This window comes from Phyllostomus hastatus, unplaced genomic scaffold (genome assembly GCF_019186645.2).
Source record: "Phyllostomus hastatus isolate PE091 unplaced genomic scaffold, TTU_PhHast_1.1 phas_scaffold_46, whole genome shotgun sequence".
Lineage (NCBI taxonomy): Eukaryota > Metazoa > Chordata > Mammalia > Chiroptera > Phyllostomidae > Phyllostomus > Phyllostomus hastatus.
This window is the reverse complement of record NW_025334032.1, coordinates 24,505,298-24,530,778: the sequence shown is the minus strand read 5'-3', so window position 1 is coordinate 24,530,778 and position 25,481 is coordinate 24,505,298. Positions and strand designations below refer to the sequence as shown.

General features: G+C 55.4%; 1 protein-coding gene across 1 annotated transcript in view; it reads left to right on the top strand.

Moving 5' to 3' along the window:
- The window catches only part of ADGRA2 (adhesion G protein-coupled receptor A2), a 38,125-nt gene that overhangs the window by 5,383 nt on the left and 7,261 nt on the right, over positions 1-25,481 (top strand). Inside the window, exons 2-11 of the mRNA XM_045821285.1 lie at positions 7,553-7,624; positions 20,590-20,661; positions 20,947-21,018; positions 21,183-21,254; positions 21,534-21,697; positions 22,111-22,324; positions 22,850-23,014; positions 23,566-23,764; positions 24,481-24,630; positions 24,756-24,917. Of these exons, the coding sequence (XP_045677241.1) occupies positions 7,553-7,624; positions 20,590-20,661; positions 20,947-21,018; positions 21,183-21,254; positions 21,534-21,697; positions 22,111-22,324; positions 22,850-23,014; positions 23,566-23,764; positions 24,481-24,630; positions 24,756-24,917 (1,342 nt within the window). The remainder of the gene's footprint in view (positions 1-7,552; positions 7,625-20,589; positions 20,662-20,946; positions 21,019-21,182; positions 21,255-21,533; positions 21,698-22,110; positions 22,325-22,849; positions 23,015-23,565; positions 23,765-24,480; positions 24,631-24,755; positions 24,918-25,481) is intronic.

The window sequence follows — 25,481 nt, the reverse complement described above, 5'->3', positions numbered from 1 at the left end:
GAGTGATTTTAAGTTTAAGCCACATGGGAGTCATTGGGATAAGAACCCTTTCCTGAGGGAGAAAGCGTTCTAGCCACCTCTGTGTTTGATCCCTGGCCTTCCGTTCAGTGGACTTTCCTCGCCAAAGCCCAGGCCCGACGCCACACAGCCCGGACCGGGCCCTGCACTCCCCCAGCTCCCCGAGATGGAGCTTGCCCCGTGCCGCCCTGGGAGCAGGCTGGGAGCAGGGGAAGAGAGAGGAGGGAAATGGCCCCGGGCTGGGGAACCAGAAGGAAAATCCGGTATCTGCGAGGAAGGGGCTGCTAGAGGGGCTGTTTATTTTCATTCCCCCAGCCCAGCCGCTCTGTTCTATTTAGAGCTCGGACACTGACAGGACAAGGCTGCCTCCTCCCCTTCCTCCCTCCTGGGGGAGGGGGCATCCTTCCCAAACTCCAGAACATTCCTTTGTTTTTAGGACTGGGTGGTGGGGGTGGGGGAGCAGAGACACTGGAGTTGGCTAGCCCTGGGCAGCCTCCCAGGACCCATCTTCCCCGGCCCCAGGAGTGAGGAGAGGCAGATGGGGGAGCAAAGGGTGTGCAAGATGGATGGGGCCAGGTGAGGGGCAGGGGAACCGATCCGTCACAGAGGAGCTGGGAATGGGGCAGAGGCAGCAGGCTGAGGAGGGAATTTCAGCCTGAACTTGAGGGGCCAGACATCTCCCAGCTGGGAAGGAAGGTCTGAGCGCCGCCCTACCCCCCACCCCCAAGGCGCTGTGCCTGCTGGGAGCTGTGTAGTGAGGCAGACACCCTAGACTGCAGGCTCCCAGAGACTGCATATCCGGGATGGGAAGAGCCATCAAATGCAGGGAGTGTGGGTCTTCTGTACAGACCCGTCTGTCACAGAGAAGAAAACCCCAGGGGAGGGACTGGCCCGCCTGAGGTCACACAGCTCCCAGCCAGACCCCAGAGCTCCTGCTCCCCGCCAGCTATTCCCACACTGACCAATCAGAGATGTCATCCCTGGGGACAGACTGGGAGATACGCTAATCTACTTCCTCTGCAAGGATTTGGAAGCCAGGGAAAAGGGCACCCATCCCCAGCGACGGCCTAACAAGTACACGTGTCCTTAGGGGGAAAACTGGGACCGTCCAGAGTATTTGAAATCAGACCCACCCAGGAAAGATAGGACCACGGTCTCTAAAGCCTTCTCCCAGTGTTCCCTGTCCCTCTCCCCCTCAGCTTCTGGGCTTTGCAACCCCTAGGCTGTCCCCAGAGAGCTGTGCTCAGAGCCAGGTTAGCTCAGGAGTGAACCCTACCAAGACTGTGGGGTGTACTGGGAATGGACGTAGCAGGAAACTGCCCCCTGACTTGGGACAAGCAGGGTTCAGCATGAACTCTGTCTACTGAGCACCCCCCACCTTCCCTGGAGCTCTGCCCCTCCACACACCCATCCATTCATGCAGCCAGTGCCCGTGTGCCCAGCCCCAGGCCAGGAGGTGAGAGGCCTGGCCTCTGCCCACGGCCACCCTACAGTCCTGTCGTGGGGACTGGATACAGACTCACAAAGGCAGGGCGGGATCAGGGCCTGGCATGGAAAGATTAGAGACAAATTATCCTTATGCATGCAAGACTGATAAAAGATTGATCCTTTCGAGTTTACTTGTATTCAAAGAGAAACTCAGTTTCTTCACCCAAAAGCTTGGCTCTCCAGTGGCAAGACTTTAGGCCCTGCGTGGAGGAAGTGTAACGGTGGATCGGGAATAACTTCCCAGCTTCCTCCAATCAGGTGGATACACACTCACAACCATCCCATCCTGCCTGACACCTCCCTCCACCTCCCACGCACAGAAGTGTGTAGACACCCCGTCTCGTTGAGGTTGGAGGTCCCAGCGTGTTGCATGGGGCTGAGCACACCATGGTGTCAGTGTGGGTTTGAAGAATGCGTGCATGAATGCCTAGGTGTGAACGATCAAAGCAGACTCAATTCCACGTGCCCAAGTTAGGGTGCTGGGGGCCCCCAAATCCCCACCAAAGCACACAGTCCATCTCCTGCAAACACCAGCTCACCACCAAGACAGGGTGCCTGGTAGGGCAGGTTAGAGAAAAGGAGACAAGAAAGCCCCATTCATAGCAGCCATTGCAAGGCTGTTTGTTCTCTTGACCTTGACCTCAGGCCCTGCCTGGACAGCCCAGCGTCAGGGCTGAGGTCAGCGGCTGTCTCAGGACACGACCCTGTAAAGCCTAGGGAAGGGAGGCCCTACCTGAGTCTCCTACTAACCAGCAAAGGTTCAGGGCTGACCGGACAGGCTTCCGGCCCAGGGCCAGGAGCACAGAAAGTACAGGAGTGTGGAATGTCCTCTCCAACAATCATGTCCCCTGCAATCAGGACATAAAGGGCAACCTGGAGAGGAAGGCAAGCCCTGGGAGGGTGGCCCTTAGCCTGCAGGTGTGTCAGAGTGGAGCCCCGGACCGGAGGCGGCCTCAGTCCTGGCGGCCCTGCTGTCGAGTCCCCGGTACTGCGATGCGCCCCCTCCTCCAGGAAACGTGCCAGTTACTACTCAGGGACATGGGATGATATTTAGTAGTCACGTAGTTAAGCTTTTATTAATTACAGTTTCGTAGCATTTATGTTTCAGAGGCAGTGATTTTTTTTTAGGTCTCAGACGTCTTTGTGAGCTCTGGAAATTGCTTGAAGGCCCTGGGCACTATACCTGTGGGAGAAGCTGGGACCCCAGTGTCACCTGGATGGTCAGGGCACATTATGGACCTGATGCCTTTTTGGTGCCAGCAGGCAGACCACCCCTCCCCTCACTGATGGTCTCCCTAAGACACCGCCCAGGTACCAGCAGCAGGTGCTGGAGGCGGGCCTTCCAGCCCAGGAGGCCTTGGCAATGGTCTGAATTTCAGGCCCGGACTCTCTAGAGAGCCGGATCCCTGGTGTGCAGACCTGTGGTCCGTGCATCCCTGTGCGCTGGGGTGGGGTATCGTACATGTACGACTCTTCCTGCACATGGGGGAACCATTTGGTTCAGGCATGTGCTGGCCCCTCGCCCCACAGAGCAGTGCCCACATGACCCCCACAGGGTCATCTCTGATGTCAGGCTGGGGTCTGGTGAGTTCCTGTGGCTTCCCAGAGCCCACAGGGCCTCTCCTTAGACGCCAGCCACTCACTCCCTTGGCCTCCAGACTCATTAGTGGTAACTTGCTTGCTTCTGCTCCCTAAAATAGGGCCCTCGCTGGGAGAGAGTTCTGAAATGGACTTGGTGTGCCCCCTCTCCTTGACCAGATTCAGATTCTGGGGTAGAACACAGGGGACTCCAGGGACTGGCTGCCTTCCTCTGCAAATCTGATGTTGGAGTGGCAGTGCTGGGGGTGGGGAGGGAAGGCAGGGAGACTGGAGATGCTGGGCTGAGCGAGTGGGCCAGAGGTCAGTGAGGCGGGTGGGGTGGGCTGGCCAGCGCGGTTGGGAAGGAAACCCACCTGGACGGCTCCCTGAGCTGGTGCAGGGCCAGAGGCTGGTGCAGGCCAAGGAAGTGTCTGTCTGGGAGTGTGGCAGGGGGGTGAGGAGGAGGTTGTTAAGATGGGACCAAGACTGGCACTGTGTCTGCAACGCTGCAAAGAGCCTTGGGGCCGAGGGTCCCGCCTTCCCTGCCTGATTATTGGGGGCGCCCTGCCTGTCTTCCTCCCACGAGACAGACTAGTGTGGCAGGAACACAGCACAAGGCTGTGTGCTTTCATCCACCCCACTGGCAGCCCTGTGACTGCCAGCTCCCTACCTGCCCAAGACACAACGCCCGACCCACAAGGGGCACCTCCGGGGAAGTAAACGGACAAGCACAAGTGAGGCCATTGTCCGGAGAGTCTGAGTCTCGAGTAAAACTTCCTGAGCCCTGCCTAGGTCGTTGAGGCCAGAAGACCCAATTCTGGGTATTTGGGGACTCGAGTCATACAGATGTCTGCCCAAAGTCTGTCCAAGAACCGGAAATGCGGCGAGAAGGGGGTCCGTTGGAGAAGGGTGAAATGCTGTTTGCCTGGTGTCCCGCTTTTGTGAGTGGCTGAGAGGGTGCGGGATCAGCGTTCTTCTGCAACAAGAAAAAAAAAATCTCATTTCAAGATTTTCAGGGCTGGACTTTGCACCAGGCTAGCCGAGCCGGAAGCCCAGGCTTCCGCAGACCCCCACCCCTTTCTGCCCTCCTCTCCCCAGCACGACAGAGGCTGCCCCAGAGGGAGTGAGGGGCTCTGGCCTGCAGGGGACCTGGGTTCCGGGTGCAGAGGGGTGGGGCATGGGAGGTGAGCTGTTCCGGGCCCGAGGCTGGTCCTCACCTGCCTTGGGCTGCCCCCTGCTCCTCTGCATTGCTCCTGCGCCACACGCACGCATGCAGACGCGCGCTCACCACTCAGCATCTCTCACGCTGCGCAGAGGTCCGTCCCCCGGGAGGCGCTGGCCGCGGGAGACCAGGCGAGGAGGGCTAGGGCCACCAGTCAGTCACACGGGGCCCCTGAGCACCTGTAATGCACTTGTCCTCTGAGACGTGGAGGAAGAGTGTACACACCCGATTCTGAAAACTTAGTACAAAAAATGAAAAGGAGAATACCTCAATAATTTTGTGTGTTAATTACATGTTGAAGTGATAACATTTTGGATATATGTGTGAAATGAAATGTTAAAATTAATTTAATTTTTCATCTTAAAAATGGCTACTTGAACATTTTGAATTACATACGCAGTTTGCATTATACTTCTGTTGTTGAGCTCTGGGTTGAAGAATTTGGAGTTCAAGGGTTAAAGGTTGAAAAGTCTGGTGAAGATGAGGTACTTTCCCCCCAACACCACCCTAGACCTGTCTGGACATGGTTCTCAAATTAGGATCTCAGGTTTTAATCTCAGTGATTTGGGAGTTGGAGAATTTTTAAATATTCTGTTCTCAATTCAGTGATCTTTTAAAAATCCTCTTGCAGATTAATTTTTTATTAGAAGGTACTTTCATAGTATAAGATTTTCATTTCTGAAGTCAAAGTTTCTTAAACTGGAATCTTCAGACATTTTCCCAGGAAATAAGATACCTTTTTCCATCCCTTTGACAGGTCCACACTCAACCCAGGTTTGAGAAATTACGTTGCCAGGCCTCCTGCTTCCTGGGTGGGGCCTCCTGGTTCCTGGGTGGGGCTGTGAAAATGCGGCAGCCCTGTTCCTCCCTCCCCTGCACCCTCCACCTCTCCCCACCCCTTGTGCCCCCGACCCGGCCCTACAAACCTGGGCAGGGGCAACACCTGGGGTGGGGACAGGCTGAAACGGATGCCTTTTTTTTCATTTTCTTTTTTTTTTTAAGGTTTTAATTTACTTTTTAGAGGGAGAGGAAGGGAAGGGGAAAGAGAGGGAGAGAAATAATCAGTGTGTGAGACAAACATTGATCAGTTGCCTCTCACACGCCCCCAACCAGGGACCTGGCCTGAAACCCAGGCAGCTGCCCTGACAGGGAGTCAAACCAGTGACCTTTTGGTTCGTAGGCCAGCGTGCAGTCGCTCAGCCACGTCAGCCAGGACTCACCCTCTTCCTGATACGTCAGGACCCCTCCTTGACATTCCTACGGATACTGGGGAGTGGGGGTCTTCTTGCCATCGACAACTTTTCATATAACCTCGGAAGCTCACACCCCGGGGTTGTACTGAGGGAGTGAGCTGGAGGTGAGGCGAGGCAGGCTTTTTTTTTTTTTAAACTGATTTTAGAGAAAGAGAGGAAGATGGAGGAGAGAGAGGGGGACACCGATCTGTTGTTCAACGCATGTATGCACTCACTGATTGATTCTCGGATGTGCCCTGACCAGGGACTGAACCGCAACCTTGGCGTATCAGAATGGTGCTCTGAGCAACTGAGCTCCCCTGCCAGGGCTGAGGCAGGCTTTGGTTTAAAAGTCATACCATCAAGAGCCAGTCACCGCCGAGGGGGCCAGCCCAGCTCCACCGGGGCCTGAATGAGACATTAGAGGCACTAGGAAGTGACAAGACTAGTTATGATTTACCACCACCACGTGTGATGCGAAATAAAACTATCCTAATCCATAAATGCGAATAAAGGAGTTCGTGAAAGTTCTGATTGCTCACGTAGTGACTTGTGCGGTGTGCTTTTGGAAACACCATGATAATGGTGTGCGTGTGTGTCTGTGTGTGTGTGTGTGCACGCGCAAAGCACTTTGGACACCCAGCATTCTCCCCCTCAACTCTTCCACACAGTCGCCCTTCGGGCCCTACTGGGAAATGCCATTGTTGGAGGGGCCGTAGGCAGGGACGGGAAGGGTTGGAAGGGTCTGTGTGGAGAGGGGAGGAGGGAGGAAGAGGAGGAGGTCTCCACCCCTTCCCATTGACCCGGATAGCCCCTTCTCCTCTTGCCTCCATCCTGGCCATTGTCTGTCCTCCGCGAGCCCTTGAACACGTAGTGCCTGGAATGTCCGATGTCTGGGGTCCCCTCGCACCTGTTGGTGTACTCACCCACACAGCTCCAGTGACCTCCGGGGCAGAACTCTTTGGCAGCTCCTCTCACACTTGTCCCCAGCCCCTGCCCTCTCCCGTACTGCCCAGCTCCGAGGCTGCCCACTCAAAGAAGTCCCCAGGCCTGTACCTCTGGCCCTCCCAGGTCCACCAGTAGGAGCAAAGGAGGGAAACCCTTTGCATCATCCCTGGGCAGGCAAGAGTTTGGGCAGAGAGGCTCATTAAAGTGTTTGAATAAGCAATTAACTCAAGGGATGAGCCCTTTGGCTGGTCTGGAACTGCCTCCTCCCAGCGGGGAGCCTGGCAGAGAAAGGCTGAGTGGGTGGGCAGGGGGTGGGGAGGGGTTCAGACAGCTGGCTCCGGGCCTCTCCCCTCCTCCCCCAAATACAAACTAATAAATAAACAGAGCTCCGAGCAGGCAGAAGGGATGAGGCCTGGGAGAAGCCCAGGGCCCTATCAGTTTTCTCTTAAGGCAGCAGACAGGTTCAGGGAGGCGAGGGCACTCGGGCCCCCTGAGTTGGCGCCCTCTCAGGGCTAGGAATGGCCCCTACCAGTGAGGGCTTCAGCTCACAGAGGAAGTGTCCGAGACCCCAAGGACAGGCAGCTCCTCCCATCTGCCGCCACACCTGCTAGGCTTACTGTTCCACCTGCCAGAACCCCGACCCAGTCCTCCCCACCACTGTCCTCGGGATGCTGGGCTGAGGACTTGCGCTAGGCAGAGCTGTGGAGGGCTGGAAGGGGGCGCTGTGGGCTAGACCCTGAGGTTCCATGGTGTCAAGGAGCATTGCAACTTTACACCTACACGACCCACCGGCATACAGAGCCCTAAGTCAGACCCAGGCCGTAGGGGCACCCAGGGCAGGTGAAATATCTGATTTGGGACTCAATGAGTCCGCCTGAACCATTTGCTGGCCCCTCCCTACAGTCTCCTGGAGCTGATGGTGGGCCTGCTGCCTTGCACGCCTTTAGGCAGCGCATTCATGCAGAATGCAGCATGGCTGCAGTGGTGAGGCTGGCTCCCCACGCCATCGACACCTGCCAGCTTGTAACTGCACATTCTCCTATCTGTGTTCTCCCTCTGCCCCCAGGCTCCTGAGCAACAACAAGATCACTGGGCTCCAGAACGGATCCTTCTTGGGATTGTCCCTGCTGGAGAAGTTGTAAGTGCAGGGGTGAGGTGGGGCGGAGGTGGGGGTGGAGGTCACGGGCAAGAGCTCAGTCCAGGGAGGATGAGGAACACTGGTTGCTAAGGGACCCCAAAATCCAGAACCGGCTGGCCAAGAGTCAGATCCACGGGGACCCCACCCAGAACGTGGCCATTGGGCGAGAGGCAGAGAGGGGTTCTTCTGAGAGACCAGCTCCTTCACCAGTGACAGCAGAGAGAAGGACGGAAATGTCCTCAGGTGATCGGCGATACTGGTCTAGGCAGGGATGGGACTAAGGGAAGTTCATTAACTCTCTGTAATGAGCAATTAGCTATGAGGGCTGAGCCCCTTAGTTGGCCAGAAGCCTCTGCCTCCTCCCAGCTGGGGGCCCAGCAGAAAGAAAGGGCTGAGAGAGGATTTAGTGTGGCTGAGACCTCCTTCCTCCTTCTCTAAAAGCAAATCAACAAACAGAGCCCCCAGGGGCCACAGCCCTGGGCTGAGGGTGGGGTTGCTGATCAAATGGAAATCCACCCCTGACCTCGCAGACAGTACTGCCGATATGGCGTCGCCCTGCAGACCCAGGCAGGCTGGCAGTGGACTCAGGAGGGCACTGCTAGCCCAGAAGAACTCACTTAACTTCTCAAATGGGGGGATTGAACCAGCCCCTCTCTCAAGTCCGTGTTGAGTTGGCATGCTCCAGGATCCACAGACTGTGTAAGAGCTTTGGATCCTGTCTCCCCCACAGAAGACGTGGGCTTCCTGCTCTTCCTGGAGACTGAACCCTTCAATCTGCGCTCCTCCTGCGCCCCCTCCCATCTCTGCTCCCAACCTGCTGGGCATTCCTAAATCCTCCAATGGGGTCTCTGCCCCCTCTAGTACCATTTTCCTAAAATGCTTGGGTCAGTGTGATGGAGGATACAGAGAATGAGGCGGAAGCCCTGCTCTCAAAGAGCCAAAGAGATTACCGTCTACTGGAGACCAGACAATGCCACATCTGTTAGAATTAGGTAGGATGGGCTCCACCTGAGGTCCAAAGGAAGGATCAGGGAAGGCTGGAAACTTCAAGGGGAAGAGAGAGGCAGTATCTACACGACAACGAGTTTAGACCTTGAACCACGACCACCGAATGAGGTCGTCTCTACTACACCCACTTCACAGGGGCAGGGAACGCGTCTCCTCCAAACTCCCCGGCCCACCTCACGCGGTGGGGAAAGCTCGGTGGCCTGCTTGGCTAGTGGGGTTGGGAAGGCAGAGCATGTTTTCCGATCTGGGGCATTCTGGGGGTCTGAGGGGGGCCTTGGGATGTTGACTCTGGTGTATGCAGAGCTCTGGGGCCCGGCCCCTCTGATCATCTGCTCAGCAGCTCACAGGCAGGGAGATCCAGGCAAGAAGGAGGAGCGGCCACCAAGCTGCTATTTAGACGTCTCCGTGGGAACCAGCTAACAGGGCAGGTTCTACCCTCCCAGAGCAGTTAGCGTTCCGAGAGCTCCAGTTCCTGTGCCTGGCCCAGCCCAGGCTCGGCCTCAGAGGGCTGAGTGGCAGGAAACCAGACTCTCCTTCTAGGATCTTTCGGAGGAAGACAAACCGCAGCTGCCTCACCAGCTCTTTGCTTTGCCCCACAAGGGCTGGTCACCGCCCAGAGATGCTCCCCCTTCTCCTTCGCAGGAGCAGGCGCTACTCTGAGCCCCTCGGCCTCATTGACATCTTCCCACCTCCGCCCTCCCGCTGCAGGCGTCAGAGCCGCCTGGCTCTGCCTGCTTCTCGTCCTTCAGTCTCATGAGGGCAGATCTTCTGATGAAGACGAAAAAGATGGCCCTTTTCTCCCCATCCATGCCAGCACCCTGACTCAGACCCCTCTCCCCAGCACTGCGACTCTGGCCGCCACAGCAGACGCATGCAAAGCGTGGGAGGCAATCAGAAAAGCGGGAGAATAGTCAAAGAACAGTGACTACACCCTGAATCTCGGGAGGCGGAAGGGGGGCTGGGCACGAGGAAGAGCACCCGAGTGGAACTCGAGGTCCTGAGTTTGAGCCCCTGCTCTCTGTGAGGGAGCATTCTAGCCATTCCCTTTAGAGAAGGTTTTCCAGCCCCCTTTATTGATTATATTTTGTTTTCACTTACCTATCATGAGTCTCCTTCATTTACGTGCCAAGCCCTGTTCTAGGCACCGGGAGTGAACACAATAGACAAGTGCCCTCGGCCGTGCAACTTCCCCTCTCCTGACGGGACCCAGAAAATAGCAGAAGAATGTATCCTATGTCAGGAGCTAGTAAGTGCTACAAAGAAAAGCCCAGCAGGGTAAGGGGGGAGAAAGCAATGAGGGGGTTGCTGTTTTATTTAGTGAAGCCAAGGAAGGCCTCGCTGACAAGGTGACAGCCTGAGACCTCAAGGAACGGACTCATTGGGAGGGGTCTGGAGGGTACAGCGAGCAGCCGTGGCGAGGCCCTGGGGTCCAGAGGGTGCCTGGCGAGTCTGTGGAGCAGAGGGCGATGTGACCAGGAAGCGGTCCGCGATGGGGTCAGACAGATGCAAGGATGGACGCCAGGCTGGGGCCTGTCTCCTCCTCTGTAAAAACGGCAGTGGAGACAGGGCGATTTGTACCGTGCACTATGGATTTAAAAGTCTGCGATCCTGTGTGTGTGTGCGCTCTCCACAGGTACTGCATGTGAAAGAAAAGATCAAAGGTCAAAGTGATGTGGCCGGTCATTGCAAAGGAGGGCAGGCACTGTGCTCAGCAGGTGCCCACACCGCCCAGGGACAGGAAGGCAGTGCAGGGGCTGGGGGCCCGAGGTCTGCAGCCTGGCTGAGCACTGCACCGCCAGCCAGTGTCCTCCAGAGAAACAGAGTCCGTCAGAGGGGCGTGTGTATGCGTGTGTGTGTGTGTGTGTGTGTGTGTGTGTGTGTCTGTATACCACATATGAAGAAATTATTTCCTTTCTTCCTTTTTTTTTAAAGGCTTTATTCACTTATTTTTAGAGAGGGGGAAGGGAGGGAGAAAGAGGGAAAGAAACATCAATGTGTGGTTGTCTCTCAGGTGGCCCCTTACTGGCCTCCACTGGGGACCTGGCCTGCAACCCAGGCATGTGCCCTGACTGGGAATTGAACCGGCGACCATTTGGTTTGCAGCCCATGTTCAATCCACTGAGCTGCACCAGCCAGAGCTTATTTCTTTATAAAGAAATGTATTTTAAGGCAGTGGCTCCCATGATGTGGGGGCTGGCAAATCCAAAATCTGTCGGGCAGACCCGCAGGCTGAAAAGTCAGGCAGCAGTCGACGCTGTGGTCTTGAGACAGAATTTCTTCTACGTGAAACCTCTGTTTTTGCTATGAAGGCCTTTGACCGATGGGATGAGGCCCACCCATGTTATCAAAGGTAATCTATACTTCCAGTCAACTGGTCGTAGATGTTAACCACATCTACAAAATGCAGACACAACACTAGCTCAGTGTTTGACTAAGTTGCCTGGTGGCAATAGCCTGGCCTAGGGGACACTCAAAACTAATCATCACGCTATCCCACTGTCCCAGAGGTGGGAGAGATCCCGGGCCCCGGCTCCTAGAGATGCTAATTCATCAGGTTGGAAGGGGCCTGGGAATTGTTTACTACAAGGTATGCAGGCGATTCTCATGCTCATCTGGGGTTGGGAACCAGTGGACCAGATGACCCCCAGACTGTGGGCCCATTCATGACAAATGAGACGCCGTGGCCTGGGCATGCAGTTGGTGCCAGGAAACACTGATCTCTCTGTGCTGTCGGGCCAAGACGTGCAGGCTTGGGCAGCTGCGCCATGGCGGCTCAGCGTCCCACAGTCCACAGCAGCAAGTCCCGTGGAAGGGTCGGGGCCTAGTCTAGTAACTGAAGGGGCAGGTCTGGCCTGCTCTAGAAAATGCTGGCATTGCCTCCCTGTGCTGAGCACCCCTCTGGCCTCTGAGAAGGGGTCCAGGGTAAGCGTGGGGGGAGGGGACAGAAAGAGCGAGGAGCCAGCATGTGCCTGAGTTGGTCCCATGGGAGTACCCATGCTCCAGAGAGGTTGGGGGTGAGGGTGGGGATGCAGGGGCACACCTCTATCGGCCGGGCAGTATGGACAAGAACACCTGAAACAGCGTCCAGCAGAGGCAGCTCGTGGCCAGCCCAAGGAGTGTGCAGAAGGGCCCAGAGGAAAGACTTCTGGAGTGGGCGTGGGCAGGCTATGCAGGGGCACAGAGCTTTACTCTGCTTTAAAAAGAGGCCTGGGATTGAATCCCGCCTCTGCCATTTACCTTTTGGGTGCCTGCCCAAGGGTCCGGTTTCTCACCTGGAAAACGAGGCAAGGTACGACCCCCGGCAGGTTGCCATGGGAATGGATGAGTTTGGCTAGGGAGAGAGCCCCAGACAGCGTGGGCTTTCAGTCGGTAAATGGCCGTTTCCTTCTCCTCGGAAGAATTCCAAGTTGCAAGATGTTCAACAGCCCCTCACTGCATAGGCTTTGTCCAGAGCCCCCCCAGCCTTGAGCAGGCAGGCAGGGAGACAGAATGGATGAGCTGGAAGCACCCAAGACTGGCTTATTCCTCTGGGGCTTCACGTCTCTGCCCCGATTCTCCCACCCACGCACATTCAACAAGGAGCAGGCCACCAGAAGACTTCCCAGGGTTCCAAGAGTGCCCCAGTCACAGTGAGAAGCCCCTGCCCGGGACCAAGTGGGCCGCAGGGCAGACAGTGCCCAGCAGAGGCCGCGGGAGCGGGACTGGCCTGGGAGGGAGCGAGTGGATGTGTGTGGACACCGCCCCCAGAGGCTGTGCGCCTGGAGGAAAGGGCCCCGGGCGGGGAGCCTGCTTAGCCCAGGATGATTTGTCATTGCCTAATGAGATTAATAAGCCTGGGGTGGGGTGGGGGGGCTGGTATGCAGGGGGATGGGACACTCATTAGAAGCAGATGGTCATGGGAATGGTGGCAAGTGGGGGCCTGGGGGGTGGAGTGCCGCTCACCCGCCAGGTGGTTTCTATTAATCTGTAGGCGGGGCCAAGGGACCTCAGTCCCTCCTCCCCTTTCCATCCCCCTTGACAGTGGGGAGGAATGCCTGCCCTAGGCTCTGGCGCAGCTGAAGGCGGGGAAGGGAGGCTCGTGGGTTTTACGACAGCTCCAACGCCTGGCACAGGGTACGTGCTCAATAAATACCTGCTGGATGATATCAGAGATGAGAGGGCCGAGGGCCAGGGGGTGAGAGGGAGGCCAGGACCGTCTTGGATCTCCTCCCAGCCACCAGAAGCTCTCCCCGTCCTCCCCGCAGACAACCTCTATACCTGCGGGGGTGTTTTGGCCCCCTTCTCAGCCAGCCCTTGCTTTCTAATGAACCCTGGAAGTCCTGGAAGAACCAGGGAAAGCTGCTCTGCGGCCTCCGAACCAATAATTTAGTTTCAAAACCCACAAGCAGGGAGGTCTGCAGGGGCCAGACGAGCCAACTTCGTGCCGCCCCACCCTGTCCTAACGTGGTACACACACACACACACACGCACACGCACACACGCACACTGTTCTACAAACTCACACACCCTTTTGACAGCTTTAATGAGATACAATTTGCATATCATAAAGTTTGCCCATTTAAAGCATACAATCCGATGGTTTTAGTGTATTTACACAGTTGTGCAATCATCATCATAATCTAATTTTAGAACATTTCCATCGTCCTCAAACCCTGAATCATTAGCAGGCACTCCCCGTTCCTCCACCCCCTACTTCCCAGCCCTAAGCAACCACTGATCTACTTTCTGTCTCCACGGTTTTCTCTGTAGATTTGGACGTTTCGTGTAAATGGGGTCATGTGGTCTTTTGTCAGTGGATTCTTTTACTCAGCATAATGTTTTCAAGGTTCATTCATATAATAGCATGTATCAGTGCTTCATTCCTTTTTATGGCTGAATAATATTCCTTGTATGGCTATAGCACATTTTGTTTATTCGTTTATCAGCTGATGGATATTTAGGGGTTTTCCACTTTGGGGCTTATTGTGAATAATGCTACTGTGAACATTCCTGTGCAGGTTTTTGTTGGATGTATGTTCACTTACCAGAGGTAGCTACCGAGGAGTGGAAATGCTGGGTCACATGTTAACTAACTGCCGTACTGATTTTCAAAGTGGCTGCACCGTTTTACACTCCTACCAATAATGTACAAGCGCTCCAGTCTCTCCACATCTTCATCGCCACTCGCTCTTGTCTGTCTTTTTTATTAGAAATGAAGTGATTGTAACCAAAACCTCAGGTCTGGCTGCCTGCTGCAATGAGAGCCAGACTCGTGAGTCTGGTTCTGGTGCAAAATGAAAGAGGTTTATTCAGGTGCTGTGACCTGGGAGAATGATGGACGTCCGTCTCAAGGACCATCTCTCCTTCCTGCTCAAGCTCTAGGCCCTTATAGGGATAGGGAGGGGACGGCTTTTTTCTATGCAGCTACCTTGCTAGCTTTCAGCACACTGAGGCCCTCTCCATTCGTCTTTCTAGCTTTTGGCACCACTCAGTGTAAGGACCTCTACCTCCCCCTGTGCTACCTCAGCCATGGGGGAGACTCCCCAGTGCTCTGAAGTGGCTGTCTATGGGTAACAGTTACCCCCTTCAAAATTCTGGACCCTTGTAATCTTACCAGGGTAAATGGATGGAGGTCTCATCTTTTACAGTTTCTTCCTGCTGTCAAGGGATGCAGTCTAACCTATCCCCAGAGGTCCTTGCTGTGTACTAAAGGAAGAGGGAGTGTCGAGAATGGAGGGAAGCCTTTATGTGAGGGAAAAGAATTGCTGTCTTCAGAAGGCAACATGTGCAGTGCCTAGAGGATGGCACTGCTGAACAAGAGAAGCTGGTAGACTGATTTATATTCTAAGAGGTGGTGTTGCAGGTGGCTTTTTAAAGTGAGACCCAGGGTTCCATCAACCCAAACAGCTCAGTCAACCTGCTCATAGATCTCAGGTGGGAAGAATTCACCTCTGGGCCCTTCGGGGCAAGTCAGGAGCACGTGGAGCTGCAGGGCATGTTCCAGCAGGACTCCTAAACACAGTTGCTGCTTCTCAGGGGAAAAGGTTATTTGTGCATGCAATTTACAAAGTAAATCTTGGCCCAACAATGGAATGGGGCAGTCTGGCATATTGGAAAATTATACATAAGTTTTTGATTACCAAGCTGGCATTCTACAGGCTGAAGGAATGACTGTCTTTGTAATTCTCTGGTGACTCCAGTAACCAACACCATAGCCGAACTTTCTTGGTTAGTTTTGTATTTAGCACTGAGTATGTAGCTGCCGTATCTACAAGGAAATCAACTAGCTTGTTCCCCACTGTCATTTGTACCCCAAACTTCTGTGGGGAAACAGTTTGGGGTTGGGAGTTGTCTAGGGGAGCCCCTGGGTCTCCTCATTTGTCATCAGATTTGTCATTCCTTTCTAACGTTTCTCAGTGAGGGTTTCTACAATTTTTTTTTAATCTCAGCCAGTCCTTTCTCCAATGGCCTTCCTCTTTGCAATAGGCACGTTGGTTGGCACCTAGTGGGTCTTTCCCTTTTCTTTTTGGGTCCCACCTCTCTTTCTGGTATTTTCACACTATTTCTAAGAAAACGTGGCTTGCTTTAATTTCCTTATCTCCCAGGCATAATAAACTTTAAAGATTATGTCCACCAACTGGGAGGGATTCATTCCCAAAGCCCTGTCTAAACACTGGAGCTTCCTATTGATATCCAAGGCACCTTGCCCAATAAAAGTCATATTTACCATCCAGACATTTTCTGGTGCCTGTGGGTCAGCATCGGTGTGCCTGCTCGCTCTTTCTTTTTTCTTTCTTTCTTTCTTTCTTTCGATTTTATTTATTTATTTTTAGAGAGGGAGGAAAGAAGGGAAAAAGAGAGGGAGAGAAATGTCGATGTGAGAAACATCAGTTGGCCACCTCCTGTACATGATCAGACTAGAGACCAAATCCACAACTCAGGTATGTGCCCTGAATAGGGGCTGAACTGATGACCTTTTGCTTTGCAGGACAATGCCCAACCACTGAGCCACACCAGCCAGGGCAGCATCAGTGTGCTTTCAATAGGCCTGATAGATCCATTCTAAAAATTCAGAAGGATCTTTGCTTGATTTTTGATGAATAGCCTGTAACATATTCAGGCTCTTTTACTCAGGCACCCCTTTCTTAAGCCCTTCCAATATACATCTTTTGTAACGTTCAAGGAAGGCTAGGTCCCCACTATTCAGGTCCTGGTTGGGATCTGTCAAGGGGATTGCTCTGGCTCGGTTGGGGGTCCCATTGGGATTTTCTTGACGGAGGTAATAAGCCTGTTCATTAGCCTTATTTATAACTAGCCACCTTTCATCTGCCATTAGCAAGATGTTAAGGGCAGCCTGTACATCTGCCCCATTTGAATGGTGAGTGGCAAAAATGGAGGTGATAAGATCTGCCATTTTCTGATGATCTATATGAAGGGTTGGAATTCTTCCAATTCAGTAAATCTGAAGTGGAAAATGGAGTATTGACCCACTAGTAGCCAGTGGGCTGATTTACTCCACCTATAGGGTATTGCCTTAAAGGGAGTTGTCCTGCTCGGCATAGGGTTGCTCCTTGGCCAAGTGTGTGCCCTGCTGGATCTTCAAGGGAGAGACTATTCCTTTATCATATAGAGGTGTGGTTGTTACCCCTCTGGGCCCTATTTCGGGGGTATCTAGCAGCAAGGGTAGTGGTGGAAGAAATCTTTCTGCCGCTAATCCCCCATCCCCTGGGTTCAGGGCATTAAAGAGACTCATCTTTTCGTTTTCGTTTTCTTCCTGGGTCCCACTGTCAGGTAGGAGATTTGAAGTCCGTTCCCTTCTGTGCAGGATCAGTCTGTTCCCTTTGCTGAATGCTTCTTGTGTAAAGACATAAATGTATGGACATAAGGGATTTTGTCCCAGTTCCCTGACTGTCGGCACAACAATTCCAACTGTATGATGGTGTAGTAATTTAGGGGACCATTTAGGGGCCATTTTTCCACATGGTATAAAGTATACGTAGGCCAAGCAGTTTTACAATAGAAAACCAATTCCTTCTTTGTCATTGGAGTATAGCTATACACGGACCAATCTGTTAAAATTTGGCCCAGTGGGCTCCCTTCAGGAGTCGAAACAGAACGTGGATGGCATGAAAGTACAAACCCAAAACCATAACCATAGAAAGACCCAGACAAAGCGGGAACATATGAACCAAACTTGGATCCGTAATTCCTTTTGTCCAAATGAGCACTCACAAGCAAGTCCTAGCATCTTATTTCCTGCCAACCAACACCGCAAGTAGTCCTGACCAGACCCAAATGGCATGAAGCCCAGGTGGCACGAAGCCCAGGTGGCACAGAGCCCAAGCGACAGGAGTAGTCTACCAGCCAGTCCCGCCAATGGCCCTGACCAGACCCAAGTGGCACAAAGCCCAAGCGGCAGGGATAGAGGACCTCCAGTGTGCATGCTGGTTCAACTTACCCAGTCTTGAATTCCATCTGCTCCCCCAAAACTCGTTTCCTTTCACCAGCCCAGTGTTTCAGACAGCTGGTGCCTTGAGGAGTGCAGGGACATTCCCTGAGAAAAGTTCTTCGCAGCTGCTGAGAAGTCCTCGCAGTCTGCTCCTGGGGGGGTCAGTCTGCCACTGGCAGCTGGGACCCCCACCTGGGGCCCCAGGGAGTCCCTGTTGGACTTCCTGAGGTCCACGCTGTACAACCTAGGTCACCCAAAACTGTAATTGAAAATGCAGGTTTGGCTGCCCACCACAGTGAAAGCCAAACTCTTAAGACAGGTGCTGGTAAAAAAGGAAAGAGATTTACTCAGGTGCTGTTACCTAGGGGAATGGTGGAGTTTATCTCAAAGACTATACCAAGCCTTTCCTGCTCAAGCCCATGGTTCTTATAGGGATAGGGAGGGGAGGGGAGAGCTTTTATTTTTCTATTCAAATATCTTACTAGCTTTGGGCTCAGGGGGGCCTATCCATTCACCTTTCCAGCTTTCAGTGTACTCAGGTCCTCTCCCCTCACCTTTCTAGCTTTTGGCATGCCTGGGCCCTATCCATTCATCTTTCTTTTGAGGCACTCAGTGTAAGAACCTCCCCTGTGCCATTTGGCCAATGGGGGCGACTCCTCAGCACTCTGAGTGACTGTCCGTGGTAACAGAATCTCATTGTGGTTTCGATTTGCATTTCCATAATGACCAATTGTGCTAAGCATCTTCTCATGCATTAATTGGTCATTTTTATGTTATATCCTCTGAAGAAATGTCTATGTAAATTCTTTGTCTATTTTTTCGGCTGGGTTATTTGGCTTTTTATAACTGACCTGTAAGAGTTCTTTGTAAATTCTGGATAAAAGTCCCTTATCAGGCATATGATTATGGAAATTTTTTTCTCATTCCATGGGTCATCTTTCTTAATGGTGTCCTTTAAAAATCAAAAGGTTTAACTTTTTTATTAAGTCCAACTTATCAATCTGCTGTTTTGGTACTTGTGTTCACACACACACTCTTACACACTCGGCTTCCTGAGCTGTTTTCTCAAGAAGGGAATAGGGTATGATTTGCTCCCAGAAGTCCCCCCTCCCCTGACTTCTGTCATGGGGGTTCCTCCTCCTCCACATCAGCCCAGACACAGGGAGAAGGGTGTGCTGAGTGAAGGGAGCCTGGTCCCAGCTGGGCAAGGGGTAGGTGGAGGGGGGGCTCCATCCGTGTGCACACCTTCTCCATGTTCCAAGATCACGCAGCTTTGTGGAAGGGGGGGCGGGGGATGGGGGGAGATCCCACATCACAGAAACATCTGTGCATCCTCATGACTTCACCTAAGAAACGAAGGGATCTAATTAGACAGTGCGGAACGGGGATTCAAACTTGGGTTCCACAAGCCCCTGAAGTCACATGCACAATGTTGGATGTATGCACTGGCGGGGTGGGTAGGGCAGCAGGAGTCCACAGCATAGCCATCATCAAATTTTCAAAAGGATGTGTGCTAAGCAAGAAAGGGGCAGAGAACCACCACCCTATAAGGGCCTCATAGTTTCTAAAAAAAGTTCTATCATAGCACACCCTCTTGCTGCTCAGGAGGGCACCACCCCAGAGCTGTTTAGGGACTGGAGACCAGGAGTCAGCTGCTGTGGGGGGTCCCAACCCCACTGGCCTGTCAGAGCTCAGCCCGGTGAGAAGCAGCCCCTGGCCTGTGCCCTTCAGGAAAGGACCCAGGACTGGCCGGTCCAGGAGAGCAAGCCAAATCCCAGGGGCAATTGAGGTGCTGCCCTGGTCACCCAGGAAGCCCCTCTGCGGGTGTGAGGCGAGGGGGAAGGGGTGCCAACACTTGGGGGAAGCTCCCCTTTCACTAGGCCCTGGCATGGCCAGGCTGCAGGAAACACGGGGCAGGAAGGCGCTGGGGCAGGCGCGTAGGCCGCCTTGCTCCCATCTGCATAGCATCAGTGGGGCAGGCGGGGTGGGGGCCCTCGAGGAGGGCCAGGGAGGAAATGGGAATAAACACAAGTGAACTAGAGGGAAGGGGCGGGGGGCTGCAGCCTCGGCCCCTTGGCAGCCCATGAAGGGAAGTGACACAATGAGGAATGTGTTTCCCTCTGCCTGTCCCCCCGCATGGGGGTGGGATCCAGAGTCCTGAGAATGGCCAGACCCCAACAGGGGCCAGGGGGCACATGCTGGAACAGCACCGCACAGGGGAGGGGGGCTGTGAAGGGGGTGTTTGGGCAGCAAAAGGGGGGTGACAGGCAGGAAGGGCAGCCCTGGCCAGGCGGGGCACTTCTCCAGTCCTCTGCAGTCTCCACTCTCCAGGAGCGTGCTGGGGTCTGCACGCTCACACATTCCTGGCCTGCGCCCAGCACTGGGGCACCGCCCAGCACGCCTGGGTAGGGAAGCCACCCCTCTAGGAGGCTGACCCCTTCTGGTGGCTTTCCCTTCTTCCCCAAGGGGCCTCGGGGTTATGGAGGCCGGCAGAGTCCTCAGTATGAGAAGGAGCTGAGGTATGAGGACCCCTGGCCATGGGCAGGGCTGAGCAGGGTGTTCCCCCCCCCCCGCCCCGCCCTGTGTGTGTGTGTGTGTGTGTGTGTGTGTGTGTGTGTGTGTGTTTACGTCCCCAACTGGGACAGTCAGTTCGAAAACAGGCCCCCTGGTGGGACAGCACCTCCCCATCCTGGACACCCATTTCCTCTCCTTTCAGCGGGGAGCTGGCTCCTTTAACCCCCTCCTGCCCACAATCCAGACATTCCCCTGAGGCTTTGGCAGGGAGAGCCATGAGCCCGCTTCTCAGTCTGGGCTGGGGGGGGTGGGGGTCACAGGGGACTTCACCACCTTCTGTCCTGTCTGTGGCCTGCTGGAGCTCAGCCCTGAGTGGCGCTTTCCTTGCCACCTTCTCTCGGTGCTGTGGGCTCCTAGGGGACCCTGGGGGGAGACAGGCACAGGACTGTGAGCAAACCTCTGTCCTGAGGGGCTGGCCTCCAGGTGACTTACAGCCCTGCCCTGGAGTCCGCACCCTGGGACCTGGTCAGCAGCACCATGCGGTCAGTAGCCGGCTGCCTGCCCTAGCTCCTCACTTGCCGAATGGAGAGATTCACAGGAGAGCCATAAAACTCCTCTTAACAGCCAGGCTGAAGAAGACTACCTTTGTAGAGCAATTTACAAAAGAGCATAACACCCATTTTGGAATGTTTCTCACACCTGCCCTGAGGGATCCTCGGGGCAGCTCAGAGGTGGCACCAAGGCCTCCCGCCCTCGAAGCCAGTGCTCACCTGAGGCCCTTTCTCCCCCTCTCTCGGCATCTGGCGCCCCTCATTTCGGGCAGAGAGGCTGGGGAGACCTGTCTGAAGGGCACGGTCCTTCACCCAACTTCCCAGCCAGTGCTAAAGGGAGCTGGGATTTCCAAAGGGAGAAGGAGACCGAGACTCAACACTTCTGGTGAGAGTGAGGCCACCAGGCCCCAGGGGGTGCAGCCCCCAGAGCGGGAGAGGTGCGAGGCCTCCCATTTCATCCACAGGGACCTGAGGAACAACGTCATCAGCACGGTGCAGGCTGGGGCCTTCCTGGGCCTGGGGGAGCTGAAGCGCTTGTGAGTGGCATGTCCTGCCCCCCAAACCTCCCAGCCCCACCCCTTGTCCCAGGAGAAGGTCCCATGGATTCCATGAGCAGCCACCCCTCCTACTCACCCCCACCCGGAGGTGCCCCCTCCCCATGCAGCATATTGTCTGGGGGCAGAAATGTCACACCCCAACCCCGCCTTCTTTCTCACTCCATTCCCACACAAGCCCCAGCCACGCTTGTGGGTCCCTCACAAGCTGATCCGTGTGCTACCACGTGGCCGACTCGCTGTGGTTGTGTGTGTGTGCCTTTCCAGAGATCTCTCCAACAACCGGATTGGCTGTCTCACCTCCGAGACCTTCCAAGGCCTCCCCAAGCTTCTCCGCCTGTGAGTGAAGGGAGGGGGAGAGGGAAGGCTCACCCCAAAGGAGGGTTTGGGAGGAGGAAGGCGGCCCCAGACCCCTCCAGGTCTCTGGATGCTCTTCACTCCCCCTACCCCCTCTGGTGCCAGGAGACCCTAAGATCCATCTTACTGTTGCCTGCCCCCTGCAGAAACATATCTGGAAACATCTTCTCCAGTCTGCAACCTGGGGTCTTTGATGAGCTGCCAGCCCTTAAGCTTGTGTGAGTATCTCTCCCCAGCCCAGGAACTAAGACCCCCGCTTTGCTCCTCTGCCCAGGAGGGAGACACCTAGACATCGTGACCGGTGGCCAGCCTCATGAGTAGGCAGGACAGCCAGTGGCTGAAACTCCACCATATATATTTGCCTTCCCTTGTTAAGCTGCTGCACGCAAACCCAAGTTTGCCCTCTCCAGCCTCAGTGCCTTCCTGGGGCTCCACCCCACTCCGTGAGCCCCCACGCCTCTGCTCCACACCATGGCCCTTCTTCCCGCCCTCTGCAGGGACTTCGGCACCGAGTTCCTGACTTGTGACTGCCACCTGCGCTGGCTGCCCTCCTGGGCCCGGAATCACTCGCTGCAGCTGTCCGAGCGCACGCTCTGTGCCTACCCCACTGCCCTACGCGCTCAGGCCCTGGGCGGCCTCCAGGAAGCCCAGCTGCGCTGCGGTGAGCACATCCTCACCCTGCACACCTGCCAGGGATCGTCCCTGGCCCTTGGGCCCCAGACTCCCTTCTGAAGGGCCTGGCTGGCTCAAGGTTCCCTCTGCCTGCGGTATTCCTGGGTGGTAGGCAGCTCTCCGGGTATCCTTTCCCTCAGATCCCACTGGGGGTCATCTTCCACCACCTTCTAAACTTTCTCTGGGGCCGCTGCTTTGTTTTCATCTGGGTCGATAAGTATGCCGTGGAAAGCACCACCTTTACTTATTTGTCCAAAATCTTCCTGCTCCTAGCGCTAGCGCGTTCTCCTGCCCCCTTTTCCTTCCTGAGGCCCCAGGCAGCAGAGGCCGGACCCTGCCCTCCGGGGCACTCCCACATTGGCGCAGGCGCACTCAGGCCGCGGCTCCTGTCTCCTCCCGCAGAGGGGGCCCTGGAGCTACACACGCACCACCTCATCCCATCCCTACGCCAAGTGGTGTTCCAGGGTGACCGCCTGCCCTTCCAGTGCTCCGCCAGCTATCTGGGCAACGACACCCGCATCCGCTGGTACCACAACCGGGCCCCGGTGGAGGGCGATGAGCAGGCAGGCATCCTCCTGGCGGAAAGCCTCATCCACGACTGCACCTTCATCACCAGGTACAGGCCCCGCTGCCGCTTCTCAGCCAGGGCAGAGGGTGGCCACGGCACCATGTCCCAGCCCCCAAGGGGGCTGTGCCCATTCACAGCCCCGGGAGTATGCCATCTGTGTAAGGGTGTGCACACGTGCGTGTCTATAAAAACCCAGGACTAAGTCAGTGGTCTAGCTAAGGGACAGAAATTAAATGCCTGATAGAAAAAAAAGATTATACTTGACATTTCTTTAGAGCTTTTCCAATGTATACTCACCTGAGTTATCAGACTTAATCTCTCCAATAGACTTGTAAGGGAGGTATTATCTCCATGATAAAGATGGGGAAATGGAAGCTCAGAAAAACATTACCTCAAGGCCAATCACCATGAAAGGAGTATGTACTTGTATCCCTCACTCAGTTAAAGAACAAAGAACCTAAGCTTATCCTGCACACCTGGGGCAGGGCGCCTGTGGGTGGCCAGGCCGGGGGCGCTGGGGGGGGTGGCACGGCGGAGCACCTCGCCAAGCCAGCCCTGCCCGCCCGCCTGCAGTGAGCTGACCCTGTCTCACATCGGTGTGGGGGCCTCAGGCGAGTGGGAGTGCTCCGTGTCCACGGTCCAGGGCAACGCCAGCAAGAAGGTGGAGATCGTGGTGCTCGAGACCTCCGCCTCCTACTGCCCCGCCGAGCGCGTCGCCAACAACCGTGGGGACTTCAGGTTCGGTGTGCCCTGCTGCCCTGGTGACCCCACCACCTTCCCAACCCCCCACCCCACCCCACTCCCAGCTCCTGCCTCTAAGCCCACAGGCAACCAGGGTCTCACCTCCACTCTAAAATGGAGAGAACACTTCCCTCTGTGTCAGCCCCAAGATTATGCCTTCTGAAATGTGAAGGGTTTTTATTTGATTCCTTACATTAACAGTTTACAAAGCTGTCCCACAGGAATACACACGCAATACCCTAATGGCCCTCTCAGTTAGGAAAGAGGTATGGTTCTCCCCACTGTACAACTGGGAACGCTGAGGCCCAGAAAGGATAAGTGACTAGAACTTGGAACTTGGAGTCTAGCCCCCATAGCACCAATGGCAGCGTTAGCAGTACAAACACAGTTAGGAAGAAGGTGGGGTTTGGGAACCCCTCGAAGGCCGGCCCCAAGCCCCTATTCTGGCTTATTCCCTCAAGGGCTCCAACATCCCAGTTTCAAGGGCAGGGGAGGGGCCCTTGCCTCGAGGGGCCTGGGTCATGGGCAACTCCTGCCTCTGTCCCCAGGTGGCCTCGAACTCTGGCTGGCATCACAGCCTACCAATCCTGCCTGCAGTATCCCTTCACCTCGGTGCCCCTGAGCGGGGGTGCCCCAGGCACCCGGGCCTCCCGCCGGTGTGACCGAGCTGGCCGCTGGGAGCCGGGGGACTACTCCCACTGTCTGTACACCAACGACATTACCCGGGTGCTCTACACCTTCGTGCTGGTGAGGCCAGGACAGGGGGTGGGGGTGCCCCGTCAGCTCCGGTGCCAGGGAATGGGACGGGGAGAGGACTCACAACTGCTCCTTGGGCACGCACCACGAGGAGCTCTCGCTCTTCTCCGGCTGCCCTCCTCCCAGGGGATGCAGACCCTGGAGGCCGCACTCGGGATGCTGGCCAGCCCAAGCATCTTGATCTCCTAACACAGTAAGGGCAGCCTTGAGGGGGAAACAAGGACACACGAGCCATCCCATGATCCCTGGGCCAGTGGTGCTAGGAGTGGGTTGCCTTGGGTTGTGATGAGCTCACTCCTTACAGGTGCCTCCTGTCTTTTTGTGGGGTTTTTTTTTTTATGATTTTACTTATTTTTAGAGAGAGGTAGGGAGAAAAGGAGGGAGGGAAACATTGATGCAAGAGAGAAGCATCAATCCGTTGCTTCTTGCATGTGCCCCAACCAGGGACCAAACCCACAACTCAGACGTGTGCCCTGACTGGGAATCAGACCGGCCAGCTTTAGCTTTGGGCAATGACACCCAACCAACCGAGCCACACTGCAGAGGGCTACGTGCCTCCTGTCTTGATCAAACGCAGCTGGTGGGCTGGACCCCTCTCCCCAGGCCCTGCGCCCAAAGCATCAGCACAGAGGAGGGGCCTCGAGGGGCGGTTCTGGGGGAGAAGGAGAAAGACTGAACCGTCCCCTATCTTCTCCCAACACTCCCAGATGCCCATCAATGCCTCCAACGCTCTGACCCTGGCCCACCAGCTGCGTGTGTACACCGCTGAGGCTGCCAGCTTCTCGGACATGATGGACGTAGTCTATGTGGCTCAGATGATCCAGAAATTTTTGGGTTATGTCGACCAGATCAAAGAGGTGAGATTCAGCCAGGACTCTGGGGCCCCTGGAAACCTCCTGCTCCCCATTTGCTCAAGCCTCTCACACCCCAGTCCCTGAGTCCCAAACCCCACACGTGCCTCAGTGACCCCCCTCCCCCGCAGCTGGTGGAGGTGATGGTGGACATGGCCAGCAACCTGATGCTGGTCGACGAACACCTGCTGTGGCTGGCCCAGCGTGAGGACAAGGCCTGCAGTGGCATTGTGGGTGCCCTGGAGCGCATTGGGGGTGCCGCCTTGAGCCCCCACGCCCAGCACATCTCTGTGGTAATGTGGGTCAGCTGGGAGGGAGCTCCTCAGGGGGCCTGGCACTGGGAGGGGACTTAGAGTCGTCCAGAAGGGAAGCACTTCGGTCTCAGGCAGCAGGTCCTCCAGCTGTGCACCTGCCACGACCCCCTGACTTGATGACTCCCAGTTGAGTGGAATCAAATCCTGAACAGTCAGGGGAAGTGCAAAGAGAGGGAGGCCAGTGACCCTAGAGAAGGGAGGCAGGCATTATGGTGGGGAACCAAACGGTAGGGGGTAACACTGTGATGATGGGAATGTGGGGGAATGCAGACTTCTGTTCCCCGTGGTGGGTCGTGAACCAATTAACAACACAACAGAGCACCTTCCACATGCAAGGTATTGTGCTGGTCCCTTCGGGTGTCACAGGAGGTTAGACTTGGACCCTGCTCTCCAGCTTAGCTGGGGAAGCAGAACTAGTCCGTGTTAAGAGGCAGCAAGCCAGACACAAGGTGGGTGTGCACAAGTGGGAGGAAGAACCTTAGGAGGAAGGAGGCGCCGTGGCCAGGAACTGGGGAGACTACTCTACAGCAGACGTAAGACTGG